This window comes from Oncorhynchus keta, chromosome 4, assembly GCF_023373465.1.
Source record: "Oncorhynchus keta strain PuntledgeMale-10-30-2019 chromosome 4, Oket_V2, whole genome shotgun sequence".
In the NCBI taxonomy this organism is placed as follows: Eukaryota; Metazoa; Chordata; class Actinopteri; order Salmoniformes; family Salmonidae; genus Oncorhynchus; species Oncorhynchus keta.
This window is the reverse complement of record NC_068424.1, coordinates 64928396-64956012: the sequence shown is the minus strand read 5'-3', so window position 1 is coordinate 64956012 and position 27617 is coordinate 64928396. Positions and strand designations below refer to the sequence as shown.

Sequence of the window (27617 nt, the reverse complement as noted above, 5' to 3'; positions counted from 1 at the left end):
AACGTATCAGTATACTTTTGTTCTGAGAAATTAAGGCTATTGCTATTCCATGCGAGAAATTGCCAAGAAACTGAAGTTCTCGTACAATGCTGTGTACTACTCCCATCACAGAACTGGCGCAAACGGGCTCTAACCAGAATAGAAAGAGGAATGGGAGGCCCAAGTTCACAACTGAGCAAGAGGACAAGTATATTAGTGTGTCAAAATTGAGAAAAAGACGCCTCACAAGTCCTCAACTGGCAAGTTCATTAAATAGTACCCGCAAAAAAACACCAGTTTCAACGTCAACAGTGAAGAGGCGAATCTGGGATGCTGGTCTTCTAGGCAGAGTTGCAAAGAAAAAGCCATATCTCAGACTGGCCAACAAAATAAAAGATTAAGATGGGGAAAAAACACAGACAGAGGAACTCTGCCTAGAAGGCCGTGCTAACATAATGTGCAAAACTAATTGCAAAATGGGTTTTCTAAAATGGGTTTTCTAATGATCAATTAGCCTTTTAAAATGATACATTTCGATTAGCTAACACAACGTGCCATTGGAACACAGAAGTGATGACTGCTGATAATGGGCCTCTGTACGCCTATGTAGATACTCCATTAAAAAAAATCTGTTGTTTCCAGCTACAATAGTCATTTACAACATTAATAATGTCTACACTGTAATTCTGATCAGTTTGATGTTATTTTAATGGACAAAAATGTGCTGCTCTTTAAAAAACGAGGACATTTCTATGTGACCCCAAGCTTTTGAACGGTAGTGTACATATGCGATGAGTAATGCAAGCTATGTAAACATTATTAAAGTGGCATTACTAAAGTGACTAGTGATCCATTTATTAAAGTGGCCAAAGATTTACAGTCTGTATGTAGGCAGCAGCCTCACAGTGATAATGATGGCTGTTTAACTATCTGATGGCCTTGAGACAGAAGCTATTTTTCAGTTTTTGATGCACCTCTACTGACCTCGCCTTCTGGATGGTAGCGGGGTGAACAGGCAGTGGCTCAGGTGGCTGTTGTTCTTGATGATCTGTTTGGCCTTACTGTGACATCGGGTACTGTAGGTGTCCTGGAGGGCAGGTAGTAAGCCCCCGATGACGCGTTGTGCAAACCGCACCACACTCTGGAGAGCTCTGCGGTTATGGTCGGTGCAGTTGCCATACCAGGCGGTGATGCAGCCCGACAGGATGCTCTCAATTGTGTATCTGTAAAAGTTTGTGAGTGTCTTAGATGACAAGCCAAATTTCTTCAGCCTCCTGTTGCATCTTCTTCACCACACTGTCTGTGTGGGTGGATAATTTCAGTTTGTCCATGATGTGTACGCCGAGGAACTTAAAACTTTCCACCTTCTCCACTGCTGTCTCCCTTCGATGTGGATAGGGGGATGCTCCCTCTGCTGTTTCCTATAGTCCACTATAATTTCCTTTGTTTTGCTGACATCACACTTTAAGTGCCCTCACCTCCTCCCTATAGGCCGTCTCGTCGTTGTTGGTAATCAAGCCTGCTATTGTTGTGTTGTCTACATTTACATTACATTTAAGTCATGTAGCAGACGCTCTTATCCAGAGCGACTTACAAATTGGTGCATTCACCTTATGACATCCAGTGGAACAGCCACTTTACAATAGTGCATCTAAATCTTTTAGGGGGGGGGTGATTGAGTTGATGAGGCGTGGAGGCGTGCATGGCCACGCAGTCGTGGGTGAACAGGGAGTACAGGAGGGGGCTGAGCATGCACCATTGTGGGGCCCCAGATTTGAGGATCAGCGAAGTGGAGATGTTGTTTCCTACTTTCACCACCTGGGGACGGCCAGTCAGGGAGACCAGGACCCAATTGCACAGGGCAGGGTTGAGACCCAGTGCCGCAAGCTTAATGATGAGCATGGAGGGTACTATGGTGTTGAATGATGAGCTGTATTCAATGAACAGCATTCTTAAATAGGTATTCCTCTTGTCCAGGTGGTGTAGGGCAGTGCGCAGTGTGATGGCGATTGCATCGTCTGTGGTCCCCACCCAGTGCCACACTACTACCCATCTGACTGCAACACACACACTCATACACACCAGTGTTCCTCTCCATCACACTAACACAGCTCTACAATTATAACTCGCTCAACAAAGTGCATAATTTTCTCTTGCACAGGAAAAAGCCAGTAGGTAGAATAGCATCCTCGAAGCCCACTTTATTTGAAATATGGAGTCCTAGTGGATTACTGTGAGGACTAGAATTCTGGAGCTCTATTGATATGAATGTGCTTTTAAAGAAGCTGAAGGTGGTGGTTTAGAAAAAGGGAAACAAGACATTCTCATACGAAGAGAGGAACGACACATGACTGCATAATAACATATCTGTTGGCTCTGCCACTGTAATTTCACCTGACTGAGTGACTCATGATAACATATCTGTTGGCTCTGCCACTGTAATTACATCTGACTGAGTGACTCATGATAACATATCTGTTGGCTCTGCCACTGTAATTTCACCTGACTGAGTGACTCATGATAACATATCTGTTGGCTCTGCCACTGTAATTACATCTGACTCAGTGACTCATGATAACATATCTGTTGGCTCTGCCACTGTAATTACATCTGACTCAGTGACTCATGATGACATATCTGTTGGCTCTGCCACTGTAATTACATCTGACTGAGTGACTCATGATAACATATCTGTTGGCTCTGCCACTGTAATTTCACCTGACTGAGTGACTCATGATCATAAAATATCTGTTGGCTCTGCCACTGTAATTTCATCTGACTGAGTGACTCATGATAACATATCTGTTGGCTCTGCCACTGTAATTACATCTGACTGAGTGACTCATGATGATGACATATCTGTTGGCTCTGCCACTGTAATTACATCTGACTGAGTGACTCATGATGACATATCTGTTGGCTCTGCCACTGTAATTACATCTGACTGAGTGACTCATGATAACATATCTGTTGGCTCTGCCACTGTAATTTCACCTGACTGAGTGACTCATGATCATAAAATATCTGTTGGCTCTGCCACTGTAATTTCATCTGACTGAGTGACTCATGATAACATATCTGTTGGCTCTGCCACTGTAATTTCACCTCACTGAGTGACTCATGATGATAAAATATCTGTTGGCTCTGCCACTGTAATTTCACCTGACTGAGTGACTCATGATGATAAAATATCTGTTGGCTCTGCCACTGTAATTTCATCTGACTGAGTGACTCATGATAACATATCTGTTGGCTCTGCCACTGTAATTTCACCTGACTGAGTGACTAATAATAACATATCTGTTGGCTCTGCCACTGTAATTACATCTGACTGAGTGACTCATGATAACATATCTGTTGGCTCTGCCACTGTAATTACATCTGACTGAGTGACTCATGATAACATATCTGTTGGCTCTGCCACTGTAATTACATCTGACTGAGTGACTCATGATAACATATCTGTTGGCTCTGCCACTGTAATTTCATCTGACTCAGTGACTCATGATAACATATCTGTTGGCTCTGCCACTGTAATTTCACCTGACTGAGTGACTCATGATGATAACATATCTGTTGGCTCTGCCACTGTAATTTCATCTGACTGAGTGACTCATGATGATGACATATCTGTTGGCTCTGCCACTGTAATTTCACCTGACTGAGTGACTCATGATGATGACATATCTGTTGGCTCTGCCACTGTATTTACATCTGACTGAGTGACTCATGATAACATATCTGTTGGCTCTGCCACTGTAATTTCATCTGACTGAGTGACTCATGATGATAACATATCTGTTGGCTCTGCCACTGTAATTAAATCTGACTGAGTGACTCATGATGACATATCTGTTGGCTCTGCCACTGTATTTCATCTGACTGAGTGACTCATGATAACATATCTGTTGGCTCTGCCACTGTAATTTCACCTGACTGAGTGACTCATGATCATAAAATATCTGTTGGCTCTGCCACTGTAATTTCATCTGACTGAGTGACTCATGATAACATATCTGTTGGCTCTGCCACTGTAATTACATCTGACTGAGTGACTCATGATGATGACATATCTGTTGGCTCTGCCACTGTAATTTCATCTGACTGAGTGACTCATGATAACATATCTGTTGGCTCTGCCACTGTAATTACATCTGACTGAGTGACTCATGATGATAACATATCTGTTGGCTCTGCCACTGTAATTTCACCTGACTGAGTGACTCATGATGATGACATATCTGTTGGCTCTGCCACTGTAATTTCACCTGACTGAGTGACTCATGATGATAACATATCTGTTGGCTCTGCCACTGTAATTTCACCTGACTGAGTGACTCATGATGATGACATATCTGTTGGCTCTGCCACTGTAATTTCACCTGACTGAGTGACTCATGATGATAACATATCTGTTGGCTCTGCCACTGTAATTACATCTGACTCAGTGACTCATGATAACATATCTGTTGGCTCTGCCACTGTAATTTCATCTGACTGAGTGTCTCATGATGACATATCTGTTGGCTCTGCCACTGTAATCACATCTGACTGAGTGACTCATGATAACATATCTGTTGGCTCTGCCACTGTAATTTCATCTGACTCAGTGACTCATGATAACATATCTGTTGGCTCTGCCACTGTAATTTCACCTGACTGAGTGACTCATGATGATAACATATCTGTTGGCTCTGCCACTGTAATTTCATCTGACTGAGTGACTCATGATGATGACATATCTGTTGGCTCTGCCACTGTAATTTCACCTGACTGAGTGACTCATGATGATGACATATCTGTTGGCTCTGCCACTGTATTTACATCTGACTGAGTGACTCATGATAACATATCTGTTGGCTCTGCCACTGTAATTTCATCTGACTGAGTGACTCATGATGATAACATATCTGTTGGCTCTGCCACTGTAATTAAATCTGACTGAGTGACTCATGATGACATATCTGTTGGCTCTGCCACTGTAATTTCATCTGACTCAGTGACTCATGATAACATATCTGTTGGCTCTGCCACTGTAATTTCACCTGACTGAGTGACTCATGATCATAAAATATCTGTTGGCTCTGCCACTGTAATTTCATCTGACTGAGTGACTCATGATAACATATCTGTTGGCTCTGCCACTGTAATTACATCTGACTGAGTGACTCATGATGATGACATATCTGTTGGCTCTGCCACTGTAATTTCATCTGACTGAGTGACTCATGATAACATATCTGTTGGCTCTGCCACTGTAATTACATCTGACTGAGTGACTCATGATGATAACATATCTGTTGGCTCTGCCACTGTAATTTCACCTGACTGAGTGACTCATGATGATGACATATCTGTTGGCTCTGCCACTGTAATTTCACCTGACTGAGTGACTCATGATGATAACATATCTGTTGGCTCTGCCACTGTAATTTCACCTGACTGAGTGACTCATGATGATGACATATCTGTTGGCTCTGCCACTGTAATTTCACCTGACTGAGTGACTCATGATGATAACATATCTGTTGGCTCTGCCACTGTAATTACATCTGACTCAGTGACTCATGATAACATATCTGTTGGCTCTGCCACTGTAATTTCATCTGACTGAGTGTCTCATGATGACATATCTGTTGGCTCTGCCACTGTAATCACATCTGACTGAGTGACTCATGATGATGACATATCTGTTGGCTCTGCCACTGTAATTTCATCTGACTGAGTGACTCATGATAACATATCTGTTGGCTCTGCCACTGTAATTACATCTGACTGAGTGACTCATGATGATGACATATCTGTTGGCTCTGCTACTGTAATTTCATCTGACTGAGTGACTCATGATAACATATCTGTTGGCTCTGCCACTGTAATTTCATCTGACTCAGTGACTCATGATAACATATCTGTTGGCTCTGCCACTGTAATTTCACCTGACTGAGTGACTCATGATGATAACATATCTGTTGCCTCTGCCACTGTAATTACATCTGACTAAGTGACTCATGATGACATATCTGTTGGCTCTGCCACTGTAATTTCATCTGACTCAGTGACTCATGATAACATATCTGTTGGCTCTGCCACTGTAATTGCATCTGACTAAGTGACTCATGATCATAAAATATCTGTTGGCTCTGCCACTGTAATTTCACCTGACTGAGTGACTCATGATAACATATCTGTTGGCTCTTCCACTGTAATTACATCTGACTCAGTGACTCATGATAACATATCTGTTGGCTCTGCCACTGTAATTACATCTGACTCAGTGACTCATGATAATATATCTGTTGGCTCTGCCACTGTAATTACATCTGACTGAGTGACTCATGATGATAAAATATCTGTTGGCTCTGCCACTGTAATTACATCTGACTGAGTGACTCATGATGATGACATATCTGTTGGCTCTGCCACTGTAATTTCATCTGACTGAGTGACTCATGATAACATATCTGTTGGCTCTGCCACTGTAATTACATCTGACTGAGTGACTCATGATGATAACATATCTGTTGGCTCTGCCACTGTAATTTCACCTGACTGAGTGACTCATGATGATAACATATCTGTTGGCTCTGCCACTGTAATTTCACCTGACTGAGTGACTCATGATGATGACATATCTGTTGGCTCTGCCACTGTAATTTCACCTGACTGAGTGACTCATGATGATAACATATCTGTTGGCTCTGCCACTGTAATTACATCTGACTCAGTGACTCATGATAACATATCTGTTGGCTCTGCCACTGTAATTTCATCTGACTGAGTGTCTCATGATGACATATCTGTTGGCTCTGCCACTGTAATCACATCTGACTGAGTGACTCATGATGATGACATATCTGTTGGCTCTGCCACTGTAATTTCATTTGACTGAGTGACTCATGATGACATATCTGTTGGCTCTGCCACTGTAATTAAATCTGACTGAGTGACTCATGACAACATATCTGTTGGCTCTGCCACTGTAATTTCATCTGACTCAGTGACTCATGATAAAATATCTGTTGGCTCTGTCACTGTAATTTCACCTGACTGAGTGACTCATGATCATAAAATATCTGTTGGCTCTGCCACTGTAATTTCATCTGACTGAGTGACTCATGATAACATATCTGTTGGCTCTGCCACTGTAATTACATCTGACTGAGTGACTCATGATGACATATCTGTTGGCTCTGCCACTGTATTTACATCTGACTGAGTGACTCATGATAACATATCTGTTGGCTCTGCCACTGTAATTTCATCTGACTGAGTGACTCATGATGATAACATATCTGTTGGCTCTGCCACTGTAATTAAATCTGACTGAGTGACTCATGATGACATATCTGTTGGCTCTGCCACTGTAATTTCATCTGACTCAGTGACTCATGATAACATATCTGTTGGCTCTGCCACTGTAATTTCACCTGACTGAGTGACTCATGATCATAAAATATCTGTTGGCTCTGCCACTGTAATTTCATCTGACTGAGTGACTCATGATAACATATCTGTTGGCTCTGCCACTGTAATTACATCTGACTGAGTGACTCATGATGATGACATATCTGTTGGCTCTGCCACTGTAATTTCATCTGACTGAGTGACTCATGATAACATATCTGTTGGCTCTGCCACTGTAATTACATCTGACTGAGTGACTCATGATGATAACATATCTGTTGGCTCTGCCACTGTAATTTCACCTGACTGAGTGACTCATGATGATGACATATCTGTTGGCTCTGCCACTGTAATTTCACCTGACTGAGTGACTCATGATGATAACATATCTGTTGGCTCTGCCACTGTAATTTCACCTGACTGAGTGACTCATGATGATGACATATCTGTTGGCTCTGCCACTGTAATTTCACCTGACTGAGTGACTCATGATGATAACATATCTGTTGGCTCTGCCACTGTAATTACATCTGACTCAGTGACTCATGATAACATATCTGTTGGCTCTGCCACTGTAATTTCATCTGACTGAGTGTCTCATGATGACATATCTGTTGGCTCTGCCACTGTAATCACATCTGACTGAGTGACTCATGATAACATATCTGTTGGCTCTGCCACTGTAATTTCATCTGACTCAGTGACTCATGATAACATATCTGTTGGCTCTGCCACTGTAATTTCACCTGACTGAGTGACTCATGATGATAACATATCTGTTGGCTCTGCCACTGTAATTTCATCTGACTGAGTGACTCATGATGATGACATATCTGTTGGCTCTGCCACTGTAATTTCACCTGACTGAGTGACTCATGATGATGACATATCTGTTGGCTCTGCCACTGTATTTACATCTGACTGAGTGACTCATGATAACATATCTGTTGGCTCTGCCACTGTAATTTCATCTGACTGAGTGACTCATGATGATAACATATCTGTTGGCTCTGCCACTGTAATTAAATCTGACTGAGTGACTCATGATGACATATCTGTTGGCTCTGCCACTGTAATTTCATCTGACTCAGTGACTCATGATAACATATCTGTTGGCTCTGCCACTGTAATTTCACCTGACTGAGTGACTCATGATCATAAAATATCTGTTGGCTCTGCCACTGTAATTTCATCTGACTGAGTGACTCATGATAACATATCTGTTGGCTCTGCCACTGTAATTACATCTGACTGAGTGACTCATGATGATGACATATCTGTTGGCTCTGCCACTGTAATTTCATCTGACTGAGTGACTCATGATAACATATCTGTTGGCTCTGCCACTGTAATTACATCTGACTGAGTGACTCATGATGATAACATATCTGTTGGCTCTGCCACTGTAATTTCACCTGACTGAGTGACTCATGATGATGACATATCTGTTGGCTCTGCCACTGTAATTTCACCTGACTGAGTGACTCATGATGATAACATATCTGTTGGCTCTGCCACTGTAATTTCACCTGACTGAGTGACTCATGATGATGACATATCTGTTGGCTCTGCCACTGTAATTTCACCTGACTGAGTGACTCATGATGATAACATATCTGTTGGCTCTGCCACTGTAATTACATCTGACTCAGTGACTCATGATAACATATCTGTTGGCTCTGCCACTGTAATTTCATCTGACTGAGTGTCTCATGATGACATATCTGTTGGCTCTGCCACTGTAATCACATCTGACTGAGTGACTCATGATGATGACATATCTGTTGGCTCTGCCACTGTAATTTCATCTGACTGAGTGACTCATGATAACATATCTGTTGGCTCTGCCACTGTAATTACATCTGACTGAGTGACTCATGATGATGACATATCTGTTGGCTCTGCTACTGTAATTTCATCTGACTGAGTGACTCATGATAACATATCTGTTGGCTCTGCCACTGTAATTTCATCTGACTCAGTGACTCATGATAACATATCTGTTGGCTCTGCCACTGTAATTTCACCTGACTGAGTGACTCATGATGATAACATATCTGTTGGCTCTGCCACTGTAATTACATCTGACTAAGTGACTCATGATGACATATCTGTTGGCTCTGCCACTGTAATTTCATCTGACTCAGTGACTCATGATAACATATCTGTTGGCTCTGCCACTGTAATTGCATCTGACTAAGTGACTCATGATCATAAAATATCTGTTGGCTCTGCCACTGTAATTTCACCTGACTGAGTGACTCATGATAACATATCTGTTGGCTCTTCCACTGTAATTACATCTGACTCAGTGACTCATGATAACATATCTGTTGGCTCTGCCACTGTAATTACATCTGACTCAGTGACTCATGATAATATATCTGTTGGCTCTGCCACTGTAATTACATCTGACTGAGTGACTCATGATGATAAAATATCTGTTGGCTCTGCCACTGTAATTACATCTGACTGAGTGACTCATGATGATGACATATCTGTTGGCTCTGCCACTGTAATTTCATCTGACTGAGTGACTCATGATAACATATCTGTTGGCTCTGCCACTGTAATTACATCTGACTGAGTGACTCATGATGATAACATATCTGTTGGCTCTGCCACTGTAATTTCACCTGACTGAGTGACTCATGATGATAACATATCTGTTGGCTCTGCCACTGTAATTTCACCTGACTGAGTGACTCATGATGATGACATATCTGTTGGCTCTGCCACTGTAATTTCACCTGACTGAGTGACTCATGATGATAACATATCTGTTGGCTCTGCCACTGTAATTACATCTGACTCAGTGACTCATGATAACATATCTGTTGGCTCTGCCACTGTAATTTCATCTGACTGAGTGTCTCATGATGACATATCTGTTGGCTCTGCCACTGTAATCACATCTGACTGAGTGACTCATGATGATGACATATCTGTTGGCTCTGCCACTGTAATTTCATTTGACTGAGTGACTCATGATGACATATCTGTTGGCTCTGCCACTGTAATTAAATCTGACTGAGTGACTCATGACAACATATCTGTTGGCTCTGCCACTGTAATTTCATCTGACTCAGTGACTCATGATAACATATCTGTTGGCTCTGCCACTGTAATTTCACCTGACTGAGTGACTCATGATGATAACATATCTGTTGGCTCTGCCACTGTAATTACATCTGACTAAGTGACTCATGATAACATATCTGTTGGCTCTGCCACTGTAATTTCACCTGACTGAGTGACTCATGATAACATATCTGTTGGCTCTTCCACTGTAATTACATCTGACTCAGTGACTCATGATAACATATCTGTTGGCTCTGCCACTGTAATTACATCTGACTCAGTGACTCATGATAATATATCTGTTGGCTCTGCCACTGTAATTACATCTGACTGAGTGACTCATGATGATAAAATATCTGTTGGCTCTGTCACTGTAATTTCACCTGACTGAGTGACTCATGATCATAAAATATCTGTTGGCTCTGCCACTGTAATTTCATCTGACTGAGTGACTCATGATAACATATCTGTTGGCTCTGCCACTGTAATTACATCTGACTGAGTGACTCATGATGACATATCTGTTGGCTCTGCCACTGTAATTACATCTGACTGAGTGACTCATGATAACATATCTGTTGGCTCTGCCACTGTAATTTCACCTGACTGAGTGACTCATGATCATAAAATATCTGTTGGCTCTGCCACTGTAATTACATCTGACTCAGTGACTCATGATAACATATCTGTTGGCTCTGCCACTGTAATTTCATCTGACTGAGTGACTCATGATAACATATCTGTTGGCTCTGCCACTGTAATTACATCTGACTGAGTGACTCATGATGACATATCTGTTGGCTCTGCCACTGTAATTTCACCTGACTGAGTGACTCATGATGATGACATATCTGTTGGCTCTGCCACTGTAATTTCACCTGACTGAGTGACTCATGATGATGACATATCTGTTGGCTCTGCCACTGTAATTTCACCTGACTGAGTGACTCATGATGATGACATATCTGTTGGCTCTGTCACTGTAATTTCACCTGACTGAGTGACTCATGATGATAACATATCTGTTGGCTCTGCCACTGTAATTACATCTGACTGAGTGACTCATGATGACATATCTGTTGGCTCTGACACTGTAATTTCACCTGACTGAGTGACTCATGATCATAAAATATCTGTTGGCTCTGCCACTGTAATTTCATCTGACTGAGTGACTCATGATAACATATCTGTTGGCTCTGCCACTGTAATTTCATCTGACTGAGTGACTCATGATAACATATCTGTTGGCTCTGCCACTGTAATTTCACCTGACTGAGTGACTAATAATAACATATCTGTTGGCTCTGCCACTGTAATTACATCTGACTGAGTGACTCATGATAACATATCTGTTGGCTCTGCCACTGTAATTACATCTGACTCAGTGACTCATGATAACATATCTGTTGGCTCTGCCACTGTAATTTCATCTGACTCAGTGACTCATGATAACATATCTGTTGGCTCTGCCACTGTAATTTCACCTGACTGAGTGACTCATGATGATAACATATCTGTTGGCTCTGCCACTGTAATTTCACCTGACTGAGTGACTCATGATGATGACATATCTGTTGGCTCTGCCACTGTAATTACATCTGACTGAGTGACTCATGATAACATATCTGTTGGCTCTGCCACTGTAATTTCATCTGACTGAGTGACTCATGATGATAACATATCTGTTGGCTCTGCCACTGTAATCACATCTGACTGAGTGACTCATGATGATGACATATCTGTTGGCTCTGCCACTGTAATTTCACCTGACTGAGTGACTCATGATGATGACATATCTGTTGGCTCTGCCACTGTAATTTCACCTGACTGAGTGACTCATGATGATAACATATCTGTTGGCTCTGCCACTGTAATTACATCTGACTCAGTGACTCATGATAACATATCTGTTGGCTCTGCCACTGTAATTTCATCTGACTGAGTGTCTCATGATGACATATCTGTTGGCTCTGCCACTGTAATCACATCTGACTGAGTGACTCATGATGATGACATATCTGTTGGCTCTGCCACTGTAATTTCATCTGACTGAGTGACTCATGATAACATATCTGTTGGCTCTGCCACTGTAATTTCATCTGACTGAGTGACTCATGATGATAACATATCTGTTGGCTCTGCCACTGTAATCACATCTGACTGAGTGACTCATGATGATGACATATCTGTTGGCTCTGCCACTGTAATTTCACCTGACTGAGTGACTCATGATGATGACATATCTGTTGGCTCTGCCACTGTAATTTCACCTGACTGAGTGACTCATGATGATAACATATCTGTTGGCTCTGCCACTGTAATTACATCTGACTCAGTGACTCATGATAACATATCTGTTGGCTCTGCCACTGTAATTTCATCTGACTGAGTGTCTCATGATGACATATCTGTTGGCTCTGCCACTGTAATCACATCTGACTGAGTGACTCATGATGATGACATATCTGTTGGCTCTGCCACTGTAATTTCATCTGACTGAGTGACTCATGATGACATATCTGTTGGCTCTGCCACTGTAATTAAATCTGACTGAGTGACTCATGATAACATATCTGTTGGCTCTGCCACTGTAATTTCATCTGACTCAGTGACTCATGATAACATATCTGTTGGCTCTGCCACTGTAATTTCACCTGACTGAGTGACTCATGATGATAACATATCTGTTGGCTCTGCCACTGTAATCACATCTGACTGAGTGACTCATGATGATGACATATCTGTTGGCTCTGCCACTGTAATTTCATCTGACTGAGTGACTCATGATGACATATCTGTTGGCTCTGCCACTGTAATTAAATCTGACTGAGTGACTCATGATGATGACATATCTGTTGGCTCTGCCACTGTAATTTCACCTGACTCAGTGACTCATGATAACATATCTGTTGGCTCTGCCACTGTAATTACATCTGACTCAGTGACTCATGATAACATATCTGTTGGCTCTGCCACTGTAATTTAATCTGACTGAGTGTCTCATGATAACATATCTGTTGGCTCTGCCACTGTAATTTCATCTGACTCAGTGACTCATGATAACATATCTGTTGGCTCTGCCACTGTAATTTCACCTGACTGAGTGACTCATGATGATAACATATCTGTTGGCTCTGCCACTGTAATTACATCTGACTAAGTGACTCATGATAACATATCTGTTGGCTCTGCCACTGTAATTTCACCTGACTGAGTGACTCATGATAACATATCTGTTGGCTCTGCCACTGTAATTACATCTGACTCAGTGACTCATGATAACATATCTGTTGGCTCTGCCACTGTAATTACATCTGACTGAGTGACTCATGATGATAAAATATCTGTTGGCTCTGTCACTGTAATTTCACCTGACTGAGTGACTCATGATCATAAAATATCTGTTGGCTCTGCCACTGTAATTTCATCTGACTGAGTGACTCATGATAACATATCTGTTGGCTCTGCCACTGTAATAACATCTGACTGAGTGACTCATGATGACATATCTGTTGGCTCTGCCACTGTAATTACATCTGACTGAGTGACTCATGATAACATATCTGTTGGCTCTGCCACTGTAATTTCACCTGACTGAGTGACTCATGATGATGACATATCTGTTGGCTCTGTCACTGTAATTTCACCTGACTGAGTGACTCATGATCATAAAATATCTGTTGGCTCTGCCACTGTAATTACATCTGACTCAGTGACTCATGATAACATATCTGTTGGCTCTGCCACTGTAATTTCATCTGACTGAGTGACTCATGATAACATATCTGTTGGCTCTGCCACTGTAATTACATCTGACTGAGTGACTCATGATGACATATCTGTTGGCTCTGCCACTGTAATTTCACCTGACTGAGTGACTCATGATGATGACATATCTGTTGGCTCTGCCACTGTAATTTCATCTGACTGAGTGACTCATGATGACATATCTGTTGGCTCTGCCACTGTAATTTCACCTGACTGAGTGACTCATGATCATAAAATATCTGTTGGCTCTGCCACTGTAATTTCATCTGACTGAGTGACTCATGATAACATATCTGTTGGCTCTGCCACTGTAATTTCACCTGACTGAGTGACTAATAATAACATATCTGTTGGCTCTGCCACTGTAATTACATCTGACTGAGTGACTCATGATAACATATCTGTTGGCTCTGCCACTGTAATTACATCTGACTCAGTGACTCATGATAACATATCTGTTGGCTCTGCCACTGTAATTTCACCTGACTGAGTGACTAATAATAACATATCTGTTGGCTCTGCCACTGTAATTACATCTGACTGAGTGACTCACGATAACATATCTGTTGGCTCTGCCACTGTAATTAAATCTGACTGAGTGACTCATGATAACATATCTGTTGGCTCTGCCACTGTAATTTCATCTGACTCAGTGACTCATGATAACATATCTGTTGGCTCTGCCACTGTAATTTCACCTGACTGAGTGACTCATGATGATAACATATCTGTTGGCTCTGCCACTGTAATCACATCTGACTGAGTGACTCATGATGATGACATATCTGTTGGCTCTGCCACTGTAATTTCATCTGACTGAGTGACTCATGATGACATATCTGTTGGCTCTGCCACTGTAATTAAATCTGACTGAGTGACTCATGATGATGACATATCTGTTGGCTCTGCCACTGTAATTTCACCTGACTCAGTGACTCATGATAACATATCTGTTGGCTCTGCCACTGTAATTACATCTGACTCAGTGACTCATGATAACATATCTGTTGGCTCTGCCACTGTAATTTAATCTGACTGAGTGTCTCATGATAACATATCTGTTGGCTCTGCCACTGTAATTTCATCTGACTCAGTGACTCATGATAACATATCTGTTGGCTCTGCCACTGTAATTTCACCTGACTGAGTGACTCATGATGATAACATATCTGTTGGCTCTGCCACTGTAATTACATCTGACTAAGTGACTCATGATAACATATCTGTTGGCTCTGCCACTGTAATTTCACCTGACTGAGTGACTCATGATAACATATCTGTTGGCTCTGCCACTGTAATTACATCTGACTCAGTGACTCATGATAACATATCTGTTGGCTCTGCCACTGTAATTACATCTGACTGAGTGACTCATGATGATAAAATATCTGTTGGCTCTGTCACTGTAATTTCACCTGACTGAGTGACTCATGATCATAAAATATCTGTTGGCTCTGCCACTGTAATTTCATCTGACTGAGTGACTCATGATAACATATCTGTTGGCTCTGCCACTGTAATAACATCTGACTGAGTGACTCATGATGACATATCTGTTGGCTCTGCCACTGTAATTACATCTGACTGAGTGACTCATGATAACATATCTGTTGGCTCTGCCACTGTAATTTCACCTGACTGAGTGACTCATGATGATGACATATCTGTTGGCTCTGTCACTGTAATTTCACCTGACTGAGTGACTCATGATCATAAAATATCTGTTGGCTCTGCCACTGTAATTACATCTGACTCAGTGACTCATGATAACATATCTGTTGGCTCTGCCACTGTAATTTCATCTGACTGAGTGACTCATGATAACATATCTGTTGGCTCTGCCACTGTAATTACATCTGACTGAGTGACTCATGATGACATATCTGTTGGCTCTGCCACTGTAATTTCACCTGACTGAGTGACTCATGATGATGACATATCTGTTGGCTCTGCCACTGTAATTTCATCTGACTGAGTGACTCATGATGACTTATCTGTTGGCTCTGCCACTGTAATTTCATCTGACTGAGTGACTCATGATAACATATCTGTTGGCTCTGCCACTGTAATTTCATCTGACTGAGTGACTCATGATAACATATCTGTTGGCTCTGCCACTGTAATTTCACCTGACTGAGTGACTAATAATAACATATCTGTTGGCTCTGCCACTGTAATTACATCTGACTGAGTGACTCATGATAACATATCTGTTGGCTCTGCCACTGTAATTACATCTGACTCAGTGACTCATGATAACATATCTGTTGGCTCTGCCACTGTAATTTCACCTGACTGAGTGACTAATAATAACATATCTGTTGGCTCTGCCACTGTAATTACATCTGACTGAGTGACTCACGATAACATATCTGTTGGCTCTGCCACTGTAATTACATCTGACTGAGTGACTCATGATAACATATCTGTTGGCTCTGCCACTGTAATTTCATCTGACTCAGTGACTCATGATAACATATCTGTTGGCTCTGCCACTGTAATTTCACCTGACTGAGTGACTCATGATGATAACATATCTGTTGGCTCTGCCACTGTAATTTCATCTGACTGAGTGACTCATGATGATAACATATCTGTTGGCTCTGCCACTGTAATTTCACCTGACTGAGTGACTCATGATGATGACATATCTGTTGGCTCTGCCACTGTAATTTCACCTGACTGAGTGACTCATGATGATGACATATCTGTTGGCTCTGCCACTGTAATTACATCTGACTGAGTGACTCATGATAACATATCTGTTGGCTCTGCCACTGTAATTTCACCTGACTGAGTGACTCATGATGATGACATATCTGTTGGCTCTGCCACTGTAATTACATCTGACTGAGTGACTCATGATGATAACATATCTGTTGGCTCTGCCACTGTAATTTCACCTGACTGAGTGACTCATGATGATGACATATCTGTTGGCTCTGCCACTGTAATTTCACCTGACTGAGTGACTCATGATGATAACATATCTGTTGGCTCTGCCACTGTAATTACATCTGACTCAGTGACTCATGATAACATATCTGTTGGCTCTGCCACTGTAATTTCATCTGACTGAGTGTCTCATGATAACATATCTGTTGGCTCTGCCACTGTAATTTCATCTGACTGAGTGTCTCATGATGACATATCTGTTGGCTCTGCCACTGTAATCACATCTGACTGAGTGACTCATGATGATGACATATCTGTTGGCTCTGCCACTGTAATTTCATCTGACTGAGTGACTCATGATGACATATCTGTTGGCTCTGCCACTGTAATTAAATCTGACTGAGTGACTCATGATAACATATCTGTTGGCTCTGCCACTGTAATTCCATCTGACTCAGTGACTCATGATGATAACATATCTGTTGGCTCTGCCACTGTAATTTCATCCCACTGAGTGACTCATGATAACATATCTGTTGGCTCTGCCACTGTAATTACATCTGACTCAGTGACTCATTATAACATATCTGTTGGCTCTGCCACTGTAATTTCACCTGACTGAGTGACTAATAATAACATATCTGTTGGCTCTGCCACTGTAATTAAATCTGACTGAGTGACTCATGATAACATATCTGTTGGCTCTGCCACTGTAATTCCATCTGACTCAGTGACTCATGATGATAACATATCTGTTGGCTCTGCCACTGTAATTTCATCCCACTGAGTGACTCATGATGATAACATATCTGTTGGCTCTGCCACTGTAATTTCACCTGACTGAGTGACTCATGATGATGACATATCTGTTGGCTCTGCCACTGTAATTTCACCTGACTGAGTGACTTATGATGATGACATATCTGTTGGCTCTGCCACTGTAATTACATCTGACTGAGTGACTCATGATAACATATCTGTTGGCTCTGCCACTGTAATTACATCTGACTGAGTGACTCATGATAACATATCTGTTGGCTCTGCCACTGTAATTTCACCTGACTGAGTGTCTCATGATAAAATATCTGTTGGCTCTGCCACTGTAATTACATCTGACAGAGTGTCTCATGATAACATATCTGTTGGCTCTGCCACTGTAATTTCACCTGACTGAGTGTCTCATGATAACATATCTGTTGGCTCTGCCACTGTAATTTCATCTGACTGAGTGACTCATGATAACATATCTGTTGGCTCTGCCACTGTAATTTCATCTGACTGAGTGACTCATGATGATAACATATCTGTTGGCTCTGCCACTGTAATTTCACCTGACTGAGTGACTCATGATGATGACATATCTGTTGGCTCTGCCACTGTAATTACATCTGACTGAGTGACTCATGATAACATATCTGTTTGCTCTGCCACTGTAATTTCACCTGACTGAGTGACTCATGATAACATATTTGTTGGCTCTGCCACTGTAATTTCACCTGACTGAGTGTCTCATGATGATGACATATCTGTTGGCTCTGCCACTGGGAAAACAGCCTATGGTATAGCCAAGATGGTGACATGATGGAGTGACAGCTAGGGTCAGTTTGTTATATCTGGAGTACTTCTCCTGTCTTATCCGGTGTCCTGTGTGAGTTTAAGTATGCTCTCTCTAATTCTCTCCTTCTCTTTTTCTTTCTTTCTCTCGGAGGACCTGAGCCCTACGACCATGCCTCAGGACTACCTGGCATGATGACTCCTTGCTGTCCCCAGTCCACCTGGCCGTGCTGCTGCTCCAGTTGCTACAGCTCAGGAGCTGTAGAGATACTACTAATGACCGGCTATGAAAAGCCAACTGACATTTACTCCTGAGGTGCTGACTTGCTGTACCCTCGACAACTACTGTGATTATTATTATTTGACCATGCTGGTCATTTATGAACATTTGAACATCTTAGCCTGGTTACTCTCCAGGTTTCTTCCTAGGTTTTGGTCTTTCTAGGGAGTTTTCCCTAGCCACCGTGCTTCTACACCTGCATTGCTTGCTGTTTGGGGTTTTAGGTTGGGTTTCTGTACAGCACTTTGAGATATCAGCTGATGTAAGAAGGGCTACAAAAATACATTTGATTTGATTTGACAGTTACAGTCCAATGATGTGTCTATAGTTCACCTGACTGTGTGACATATGATGATGATACATGACTATGGGCAACCCCTCCCTGACGATAGAGCCAAGAGGTTCAGTATAAATGGCGTTAATGACAGAATTACTATTTGACTTGTGTATGCGTGTCACAAAATAGGATTAACTAAGGGTTTCAAAGCTTCTGCCACCCTGCCAACTGTCTGTCTGGAACTGAGCTGTGTGGATCTCAGGCCCTCAGACTGATAATAGAGTCATAAGTCCATCTGGCTGACTCAGTGCAGTATGTTCATTTTAATAGAGACAAAAAAAATGGCAGACGTAGGCAAATGTGAGCAGAGTCGCAGGATGCACAGAATCCAACAACTAGTCTGCAGTTACATTCAGAAACATTCACTGGATACTGCAGACACACAGAAACAAACACTCCAGACACTCCCCCTAGTCTCTACTGCAGCCACACAGACAGAAACCCTCCAGACACTCCCCCTAGTCTCTACTGCAGCTACACAAATGCAAAAACTCCAGACACTCCCTCTAGTCTCTACCTCAACCACAGACACTCTGTGGGCACTCAGACATTCACAGAGTTCAAGTAACAGACACATATTGACATCAATTGTTCAGAGGAGCCTGTGTGAATCAGGCCTTCTTGATTAAATTGCTGCAAAGAAACCACTACTAAAGGACATCAATAAGAAGAAGAGACTTGCTTGGGCCAAGAAACATGAACAATGGACATTAGACCGGTGGAAATCTGTCCTTTAATCTGATGAGTCCAAATTTGAAATTTTTGGTGCCAACAGCCGTGTCTTTGTGAGACACATAGTAGGTGAACGGATGATCTCCGCATGTGTGCTTCCCACCGTGAAGCATGGAGGAGGAGGTGTGATGGTGTGGGGGTGCTTTGCTGGTAAATCAGTGATTTATTTATAATTCAAGGCACACTTAACCAGCATGGCTACCACAGCATTCTGCAGCGATACGCCATCCCAATTTGTTTGCACTAAATGGGACAATCCTTTTTTTAAAATAGGAAAATTACCCAACACACCTCCAGGCTGTGTAAGGGCTATTTGACCAAGAAGGAGAGTGATGGAGTGCTGCATTAGATAACCTGGTCTACACAATCACCCAACCTCAACCCAACTAAAATGGTTTGTCAATGTTATTCTACAATGTAGAAAATAGTGAAAATAAAGAAAAATCCTTGAATGAGTAGGTGTGTCCAAACTTTTGACTGGTACTGTATGTCTAAAATACACATCTTGATTCAGATTTGTCAGGATTTTTGTCAGCAAAACCACAAAACTCCAAATATGCATTGGAAATGGTCTGTATTCTCTAGAATATCAAGTGGGAGGTTATAACATTTCTTTCACATGACCTATCAATTTAGACAAGTGTCTGGGTGAAAATGATAAAATATTTATACAATATTTTTATCTGAACACTTTCAAAGTCATATTAGGATATCTTTTTACCTGGAGTTTTTCCTTCTTGTAAGCTGCAACTTAAACAGATTTTAGTCATGAAATCTTTATTTTTTACTACACTATCTTCTTCTATTTAGCGGGGTGGCAGGTAGTGTAGTGATTAGAGCGTTGGGCCAGTAACCAAAAGGTTGCTAGATCAAATCCCCGAGCTGACAAGTTAAAATCTGTCGTTCTGCCTCTGAACAAGGCAGTTAAACCACTGTTCTTAGGCTGTCATTGCAAATAAGAATTTGTTCTTAACTGACTAGCCTAGTTAAATAAAGATAAAATAAAAAATGGCCTCATGTTAATCCTTAAATAGATGGGTGGGGCTACTTAGCTACAGTAGAGGTATGGTTAGGATTAAATGACCCATACCTGACAGAAGGGGCTGTCCTGTCATGCTCATGGGAGCCATGCCAAGGTTGTTCATGGCGGTGGCCCAGGCGTTGGGGTCTGACATGGGGTTGGACATGTCCATGGATATGTTACGAATCCCTTCTGCAGAGAGAGAGAGAGAGAGAGAGAGAGAGAGAGAAAATACGGTACAATCAGATATGGTCTCAAATTATTTGTTCAATTTCCTATTTAAAAGCTTCTATAACACAGTAAAGAATTTGTAACAATTTTTTTGAGAGGTCATCTGTCCAGTGACACCACTTTTTACATTCTATTCAGAGGTTATTAGAATTCATTCCCCTCTTGGCTGATCTTCCTCTGACCTCTTGTAAGAGAGGGCCTGCTGATGATGCTGCTTCTCTTCCCTGGCCGACACTACAAACTCTCAGAATGAACAACAGTACTACCACAACACACTCCTCAGATAGAATCTACACAATAACACTTCAGTAAAAGAGCAGGGCTAGTTTATGTTTCTTTGTCACGGTCAATTTAGGGGAATAAAGCTCACGAAAAGAAGATTACTAGCTTTGGTACTAAGCAAAAGGCCATTTCTAAAGCAGTCGGTCATTCAAAACTTGAAAAAAAAAATCAATGGCCTAATTTTACAGACACACACATCAATTCAGACACAACCCCAGGGAAAGCAGTCTGGTTTTCTGCCAAGATCCCTACAGTAAAATACCCCAAGTAAACAAGAACGTATCACACATTCAACCCCAGCCTATTCCTCCCATCTAAACCATTTCACAACTCTAAATGGACTTTCTGGCTCTCATTTCTTTTACCTGTCCCTCTGACAGACGGTAAAGTGTGTTGACTGGCTGTGGCACTGAACTGCTCTCCTGCCTCATGATGCCAAAACAAACAGTTGGTGATGATGAGAACAACACTTCACACACCTCAAAGGTCACTGTGATCTGCTAACACTGATGCTGTGTGTGTGTGCGTGCGTGTGTGTACACGTGCACGCTCGCGCCCTGTCTAATCACTTGAGCAGCAGACTGATTGGTCCGAGGTAGCTGAGGGTCTGATATAATAAAGGACTAATGATGTTTCCTCTGTCTGGTATAATACAGGACTAATGATGTTTCCTCTGTCTGGTATAATAAAGGACTAATGATGTTTCCTCTGTCTGGTATAATAAAGGACTAATGATGTTTCCTCTGTCTGGTATAATAAAGGACTAATGATGTTTCCTCTGTCTGGTATAATAAAGGACTAATGATGTTTCCTCTGTCTGGTATAATAAAGGACTAATGATGTTTCCTCTGTCTGGTATAATAAAGGACTAATGATGTTTCCTCTGTCTGGTATAATAAAGGACTAATGATGTTTCCTCTGTCTGGTATAATAAAGGACTAATGATGTTATCTCTGTCTGGTATAATAAAGGACTAATGATGTTTCCTCTGTCTGGTATAATAAAGGACTAATGATGTTATCTCTGTCTGGTATAATAAAGGACTAATGATGTTTCCTCTGTCTGGTATAATAAAGGACTAATGATGTTATCTCTGTCTGGTATAATAAAGGACTAATGATGTTATCTCTGTCTGGTATAATAAAGGACTAATGATGTTTCCTCTGTCTGGTATAATAAAGGACTAATGATGTTTCCTCTGTCTGGTATAATAAAGGACTAATGATGTTTCCTCTGTCTGGTATAATAAAGGACTAATGATGTTATCTCTGTCTGGTATAATAAAGGACTAATGATGTTTCCTCTGTCTGATATAATAAAGGACTAATGATGTTATCTCTGTCTGGTATAATAAAGGACTAATGATGTTTCCTCTGTCTGGTATAATACAGGACTAATGATGTTTCCTCTGTCTGGTATAATAAAGGACTAATGATGTTTCCTCTGTCTGGTATAATAAAGGACTAATGATGTTTCCTCTGTCTGGTATAATAAAGGACTAATGATGTTTCCTCTGTCTGGTATAATAAAGGACTAATGATGTTTCCTCTGTCTGGTATAATAAAGGACTAATGATGTTTCCTCTGTCTGGTATAATAAAGGACTAATGATGTTTCCTCTGTCTGGTATAATAAAGGACTAATGATGTTTCCTCTGTCTGGTATAATAAAGGACTAATGATGTTATCTCTGTCTGGTATAATAAAGGACTAATGATGTTTCCTCTGTCTGGTATAATAAAGGACTAATGATGTTATCTCTGTCTGGTATAATAAAGGACTAATGATGTTTCCTCTGTCTGGTATAATAAAGGACTAATGATGTTATCTCTGTCTGTGTCACGTTCTGACCTTAGTTCCTTTTTTATGTATTTGTGTTAGGTTGGTCAGGGCGTGAGTTGGGGTGGGTAGTCTATGTCCTTTTTCTATGTTGTCATATTTCTATGTGTTTGTGTCACGTTTTCACCTTAGATCCTTTGTTTTGTCATTGTTTTAGTATGGTCAGGGCGTGAGTGTCCAGACTCCTGGACATGGGAGATCTTGGATGGCAAGGGACCCTGGATACAGCCGGGAGAATATTGCCGCCCCAAGGCAGAGCTGGAGGCAGCGAAAGCCGAGAGGCGGTGATATGAGGAGGCAGCACGGCAGCGCGGCTGGGACGAGAGGCAGCCCCAAAAATGTATTGGAGGGGCCACACGAGGAGTGTGGCTAAGTCAGGTAGGAGACTTGCGCCAACTCCCTGTGCTTACCGTGGAGAGAGGTGGACCGGGCAGGCACCGTGTTATGCTGTGAGGCGCACGGTGTTCCCGGTGTGCAGGCATAGCTCAGTGCGTTACATAGCAGCGCCTCGTATCGGCCGGGCTAGAGTGGGCATCGAGTCCAGGTGCCATGAAGCCGGCTCAGCACATTTGGTCTCCAGTGCGTCTCCTCGGGCTGGGGTACATGGCACCAGCCCTGCGCATGGTGTCCCTGGTTCGCCAGCACAGCCCAGTGCGGTCGATTCCACCTCATCGCACTGGCCTGGCCAAGGGGAGCATCCAGCCTGGTAGGGTTGTGCAGGCTCGGTGCTCGAGACATCCAGTGCACCTCCACGGTCCGGTCTATCCTGTGCCTCCTCCACACCCCAGGCCTCCTGTCCTGAGCTGCCAGGGTCTCCAGTCTGTCCTGAGCTGCCAGAGTCGCACGTCAGTCCTGAGCTGCCAGAGTCTCCCGTCTGTCCTGAGCTGCCAGAGTCTCCCGTCTGTCCTGAGCTGCCAGAGTCTCCCGTCTGTCCTGAGCTGCCAGAGTCTCCCGTCTGTCCTGAGCTGCCAGAGTCTCCCGTCTGTCCTGAGCTGCCAGAGTCTCCCGTCTGTCCTGAGCTGCCAGAGCCACCCGCCAGTCCTGAACTGCCAGAGCCGCCCGTCTGTCCTGAGCTGCCAGAGCCGCCCACCAGTCCTGAACTGCCAGAGCCGCCCGTCTGTCCTGAGCTGCCAGAGCCGCCCACCAGTCCTGAACTGCCAGAGCCGCCCGTCTGTCCTGAGCTGCCAGAGCCGCCCACCAGTCCTGAACTGCCAGAGCCGCCCGTCTGTCCTGAGCTGCCAGAGCCACCCGCCAGTCCTGAGCTGCCGGAATCGCCCGTCACTCCGCCGCTGCCGGAATCGCCCTTCACTCCGGTGCTGCCGGAATCGCCCGCCCGTCCGGTGCTGCCGGACTCTCCTGTCCATTCGGGACCTGTGGCTAGGGTCCGCAGTCCGAGGTCGGCGGTGAGGGTCGCCGCTCTAAAGAGGCCACGGAGGCAGGTTAAGAGGCGGACAAAGACTATGGTGGAGTGGGGTCAACGTCCCACGCCAGAGCGCCACCGCCACCGCGGACAGACACCCACCCAAACCCTCCCCTATTGGTTCAGGTTTTGTGGCCGCAGTCCGCACCTTTGTGGGGGGTACTGTCACGTTCTGACCTTAGTTCCTTTGTTTTGTCTTTGTTTTAGTATGCTCAGGGCGTGAGTTGGGGTGGGCAGTCTATGTTATTTTTTCTATGATTTGGGATTTCTGTGTTTGGCCTGGTATGGTTCTCAATCAGAGGCAGCTGTCAATCGTTGTCCCTGATTGAGAACCATACTTTGGTAGCCTGTTGTCACCCTTGAGTTGTAGGTGATTATTTTCTGTTTTGTGTCTGCACCAGACAGAACTGTTTCGGTTTCATTTCGTTCTCTTTATTGTTTTATTCTTTAGTTTTCTAAGTTATAATAACTATCAAGAACATTTACGACGCTGCGCATTGGTCCTCTGATCCTTCCTACTACTCCTCCTCGTCAGAGGAGAGACAACCGTTACAGTTTGGCCTAGTATGGTTCTCAATCAGAGGCAGGTGTCGTTCGTTGTCTCTGATTGAGAATCATACTTAGGTAGCCTGTTTTCCCCATTTTGGTTGTGGGTGTTTGTTTTCTGTTTTGTGTCTGCACCAGACAGGACTATTTCGGGTTCATTCCGGTCTCTTGTTGTTTTTGTCATTCAGTGTTCTGTTCTATTAAATACTCCTGAACCACCCTGCCCTTTGGTCCTCACCTTCTTCCACCAACGAAACCTGTTATAGTCTGGTATAATAAAGGACTAATGATGTTATCTCTGTCTGGTATAATAAAGGACTAATGATGTTTCCTCTGTCTGGTATAATAAAGGACTAATGATGTTTCCTCTGTCTGGTATAATAAAGGACTAATGATGTTTCCTCTGTCTGGTATAATAAAGGACTAATGATGTTTCCTCTGTCTGGTATAATAAAGGACTAATGATGTTTCCTCTGTCTGGTATAATAAAGGACAAATGATGTTTCCTCTGTCTGTCAGCGTGGTAAGTGTTCATATTTTAAATATTTTAATGAAAACTGAAAACAAAACAATAAACAACCAACGAACAGTCCTGTGCAGGTGCAACACAACATTAAACAGAAAATAAACACCCAACGAAAAACAGGTGGAAAAAGGCTACCTAAGTATGATTCTCAATCAGAGGCAATTAACGACACCTGCCTCTGATTGAGAACCATAGGCGGGAGACTCCGGCCGCGCCGGACAGGCGGGAGACTCCGGCCGCGCCGGACAGGCGGGAGACTCTGGCCGCGCCGGACAGGCGGGAGACTCCGGCCGCGCCGGACAGGCGGGAGACTCCGGCAGCGCCGAGCAGGAGGAAGGCTCTGGAAGCGCTGGACAGGCAGGAGCACCTGTAGGGAGGAGACAGAGAGACAGCCTGGTGTGGGGAGCTGCCACCGGAGGGCTGGTGCGTGAAGACTTACAGAAAACGTTTGACCTCTGTCATTGCCAACAAAGGGCATAACAACTTTTTGGGATAAACTTTTGTTACTGACCAAATACTTATTTTCCACCATAATTTGCAAATAAATTCATAAAAAATCCTACAATGTGATAGTTGGAAGTGTACCTATGATGAAAATTACAGGCCTCTCTCAACTTTTTAAGTGGGAGAACTTGCACAATTGGTGGCTGACTAAATACTTTTTTGCCCCACTGTATCACCAGTGTTCAGTGACATATCCCTAGGGTTCAGTGACATATCCCCAGTGTTCAATTCCCATGAAAGAGCCATTGTCTCTCAAAGGATCCTGATGCATCCATACTGTTTAGCTCATTACAGGAGGCCTGGGTTGTCTTAGGAATTCTGATCTTATCAGGTTGATAGTTATCTAAGGGCTGAAGGGTTTGAGAGAGAGTTAAAGTGCTGGTCGAGGTCAAAGTAACCCTCATGCCCTGTAATGATAAGATGTCGTGGAGGAAATGTCCACAGTGCCTCTCACTAGTTCCCTCCCTCCCTCTTTCCATCCATCCATTCATCCCTCCCTCCCTCCCTGGGCGCTGGCCTCCTGGGATTTAGAGCTTCATAGAGTGACCTTGAGGGCAGAGCTCTGGCATGGCTCCCCTCAGCTCCCTTCCACTCAATCACAGCCACACAGAGCAGAGGGAGTGTGTCTGAATAGAAATCAGCAGTGGAAAGATCAACACTAGCACACACACACGCTCACACACACACACAAACGCACACACACACATGCTCGCACACACACACACACACACACACACACACACACACACACACACACACACACACACACACACACACACACACACACACACACACACACACACACACACACACACACACACACGCACACACGCTCGCTCGCACCCAAACACACACACACTCGCACACACATGCTCACACACACACAAACGCACACACACACGCACACACATGCTCACACACACACACACGCTCGCACACACACAAACACGCACACACTTGCACACACATGCTCACGCACACACGCGCACACATACACACATAGCTGCCTGAGAAACTTGAGCCAGTAAAAATAATCACCTGCCATCATGGGGAGTGCTGAATATGTGTGTTCAAGATTAAAATCATCTGTTTTACCATTTTACTGGTGTCTCATATAATTTAACAAACAATTATATGACAGGGATTGGTGTAAGGTCCATTTCAAGATTCAATTCAATTCACCCAAATTAGTTGAAAATCAAATCAATGGATGCACATTC

General features: G+C 43.0%; 1 protein-coding gene across 2 annotated transcripts in view; it reads right to left on the bottom strand.

The window, feature by feature from the left end:
- Positions 1-27617, bottom strand: part of LOC118371090 (ecto-NOX disulfide-thiol exchanger 2-like) — a 364051-nt gene that overhangs the window by 137660 nt on the left and 198774 nt on the right. For both annotated transcript variants that reach the window (XM_052512575.1, XM_052512577.1), the window contains one exon: positions 21121-21243. In XM_052512575.1, the coding sequence (XP_052368535.1) occupies positions 21121-21243 (123 nt within the window). The remainder of the gene's footprint in view (positions 1-21120; positions 21244-27617) is intronic.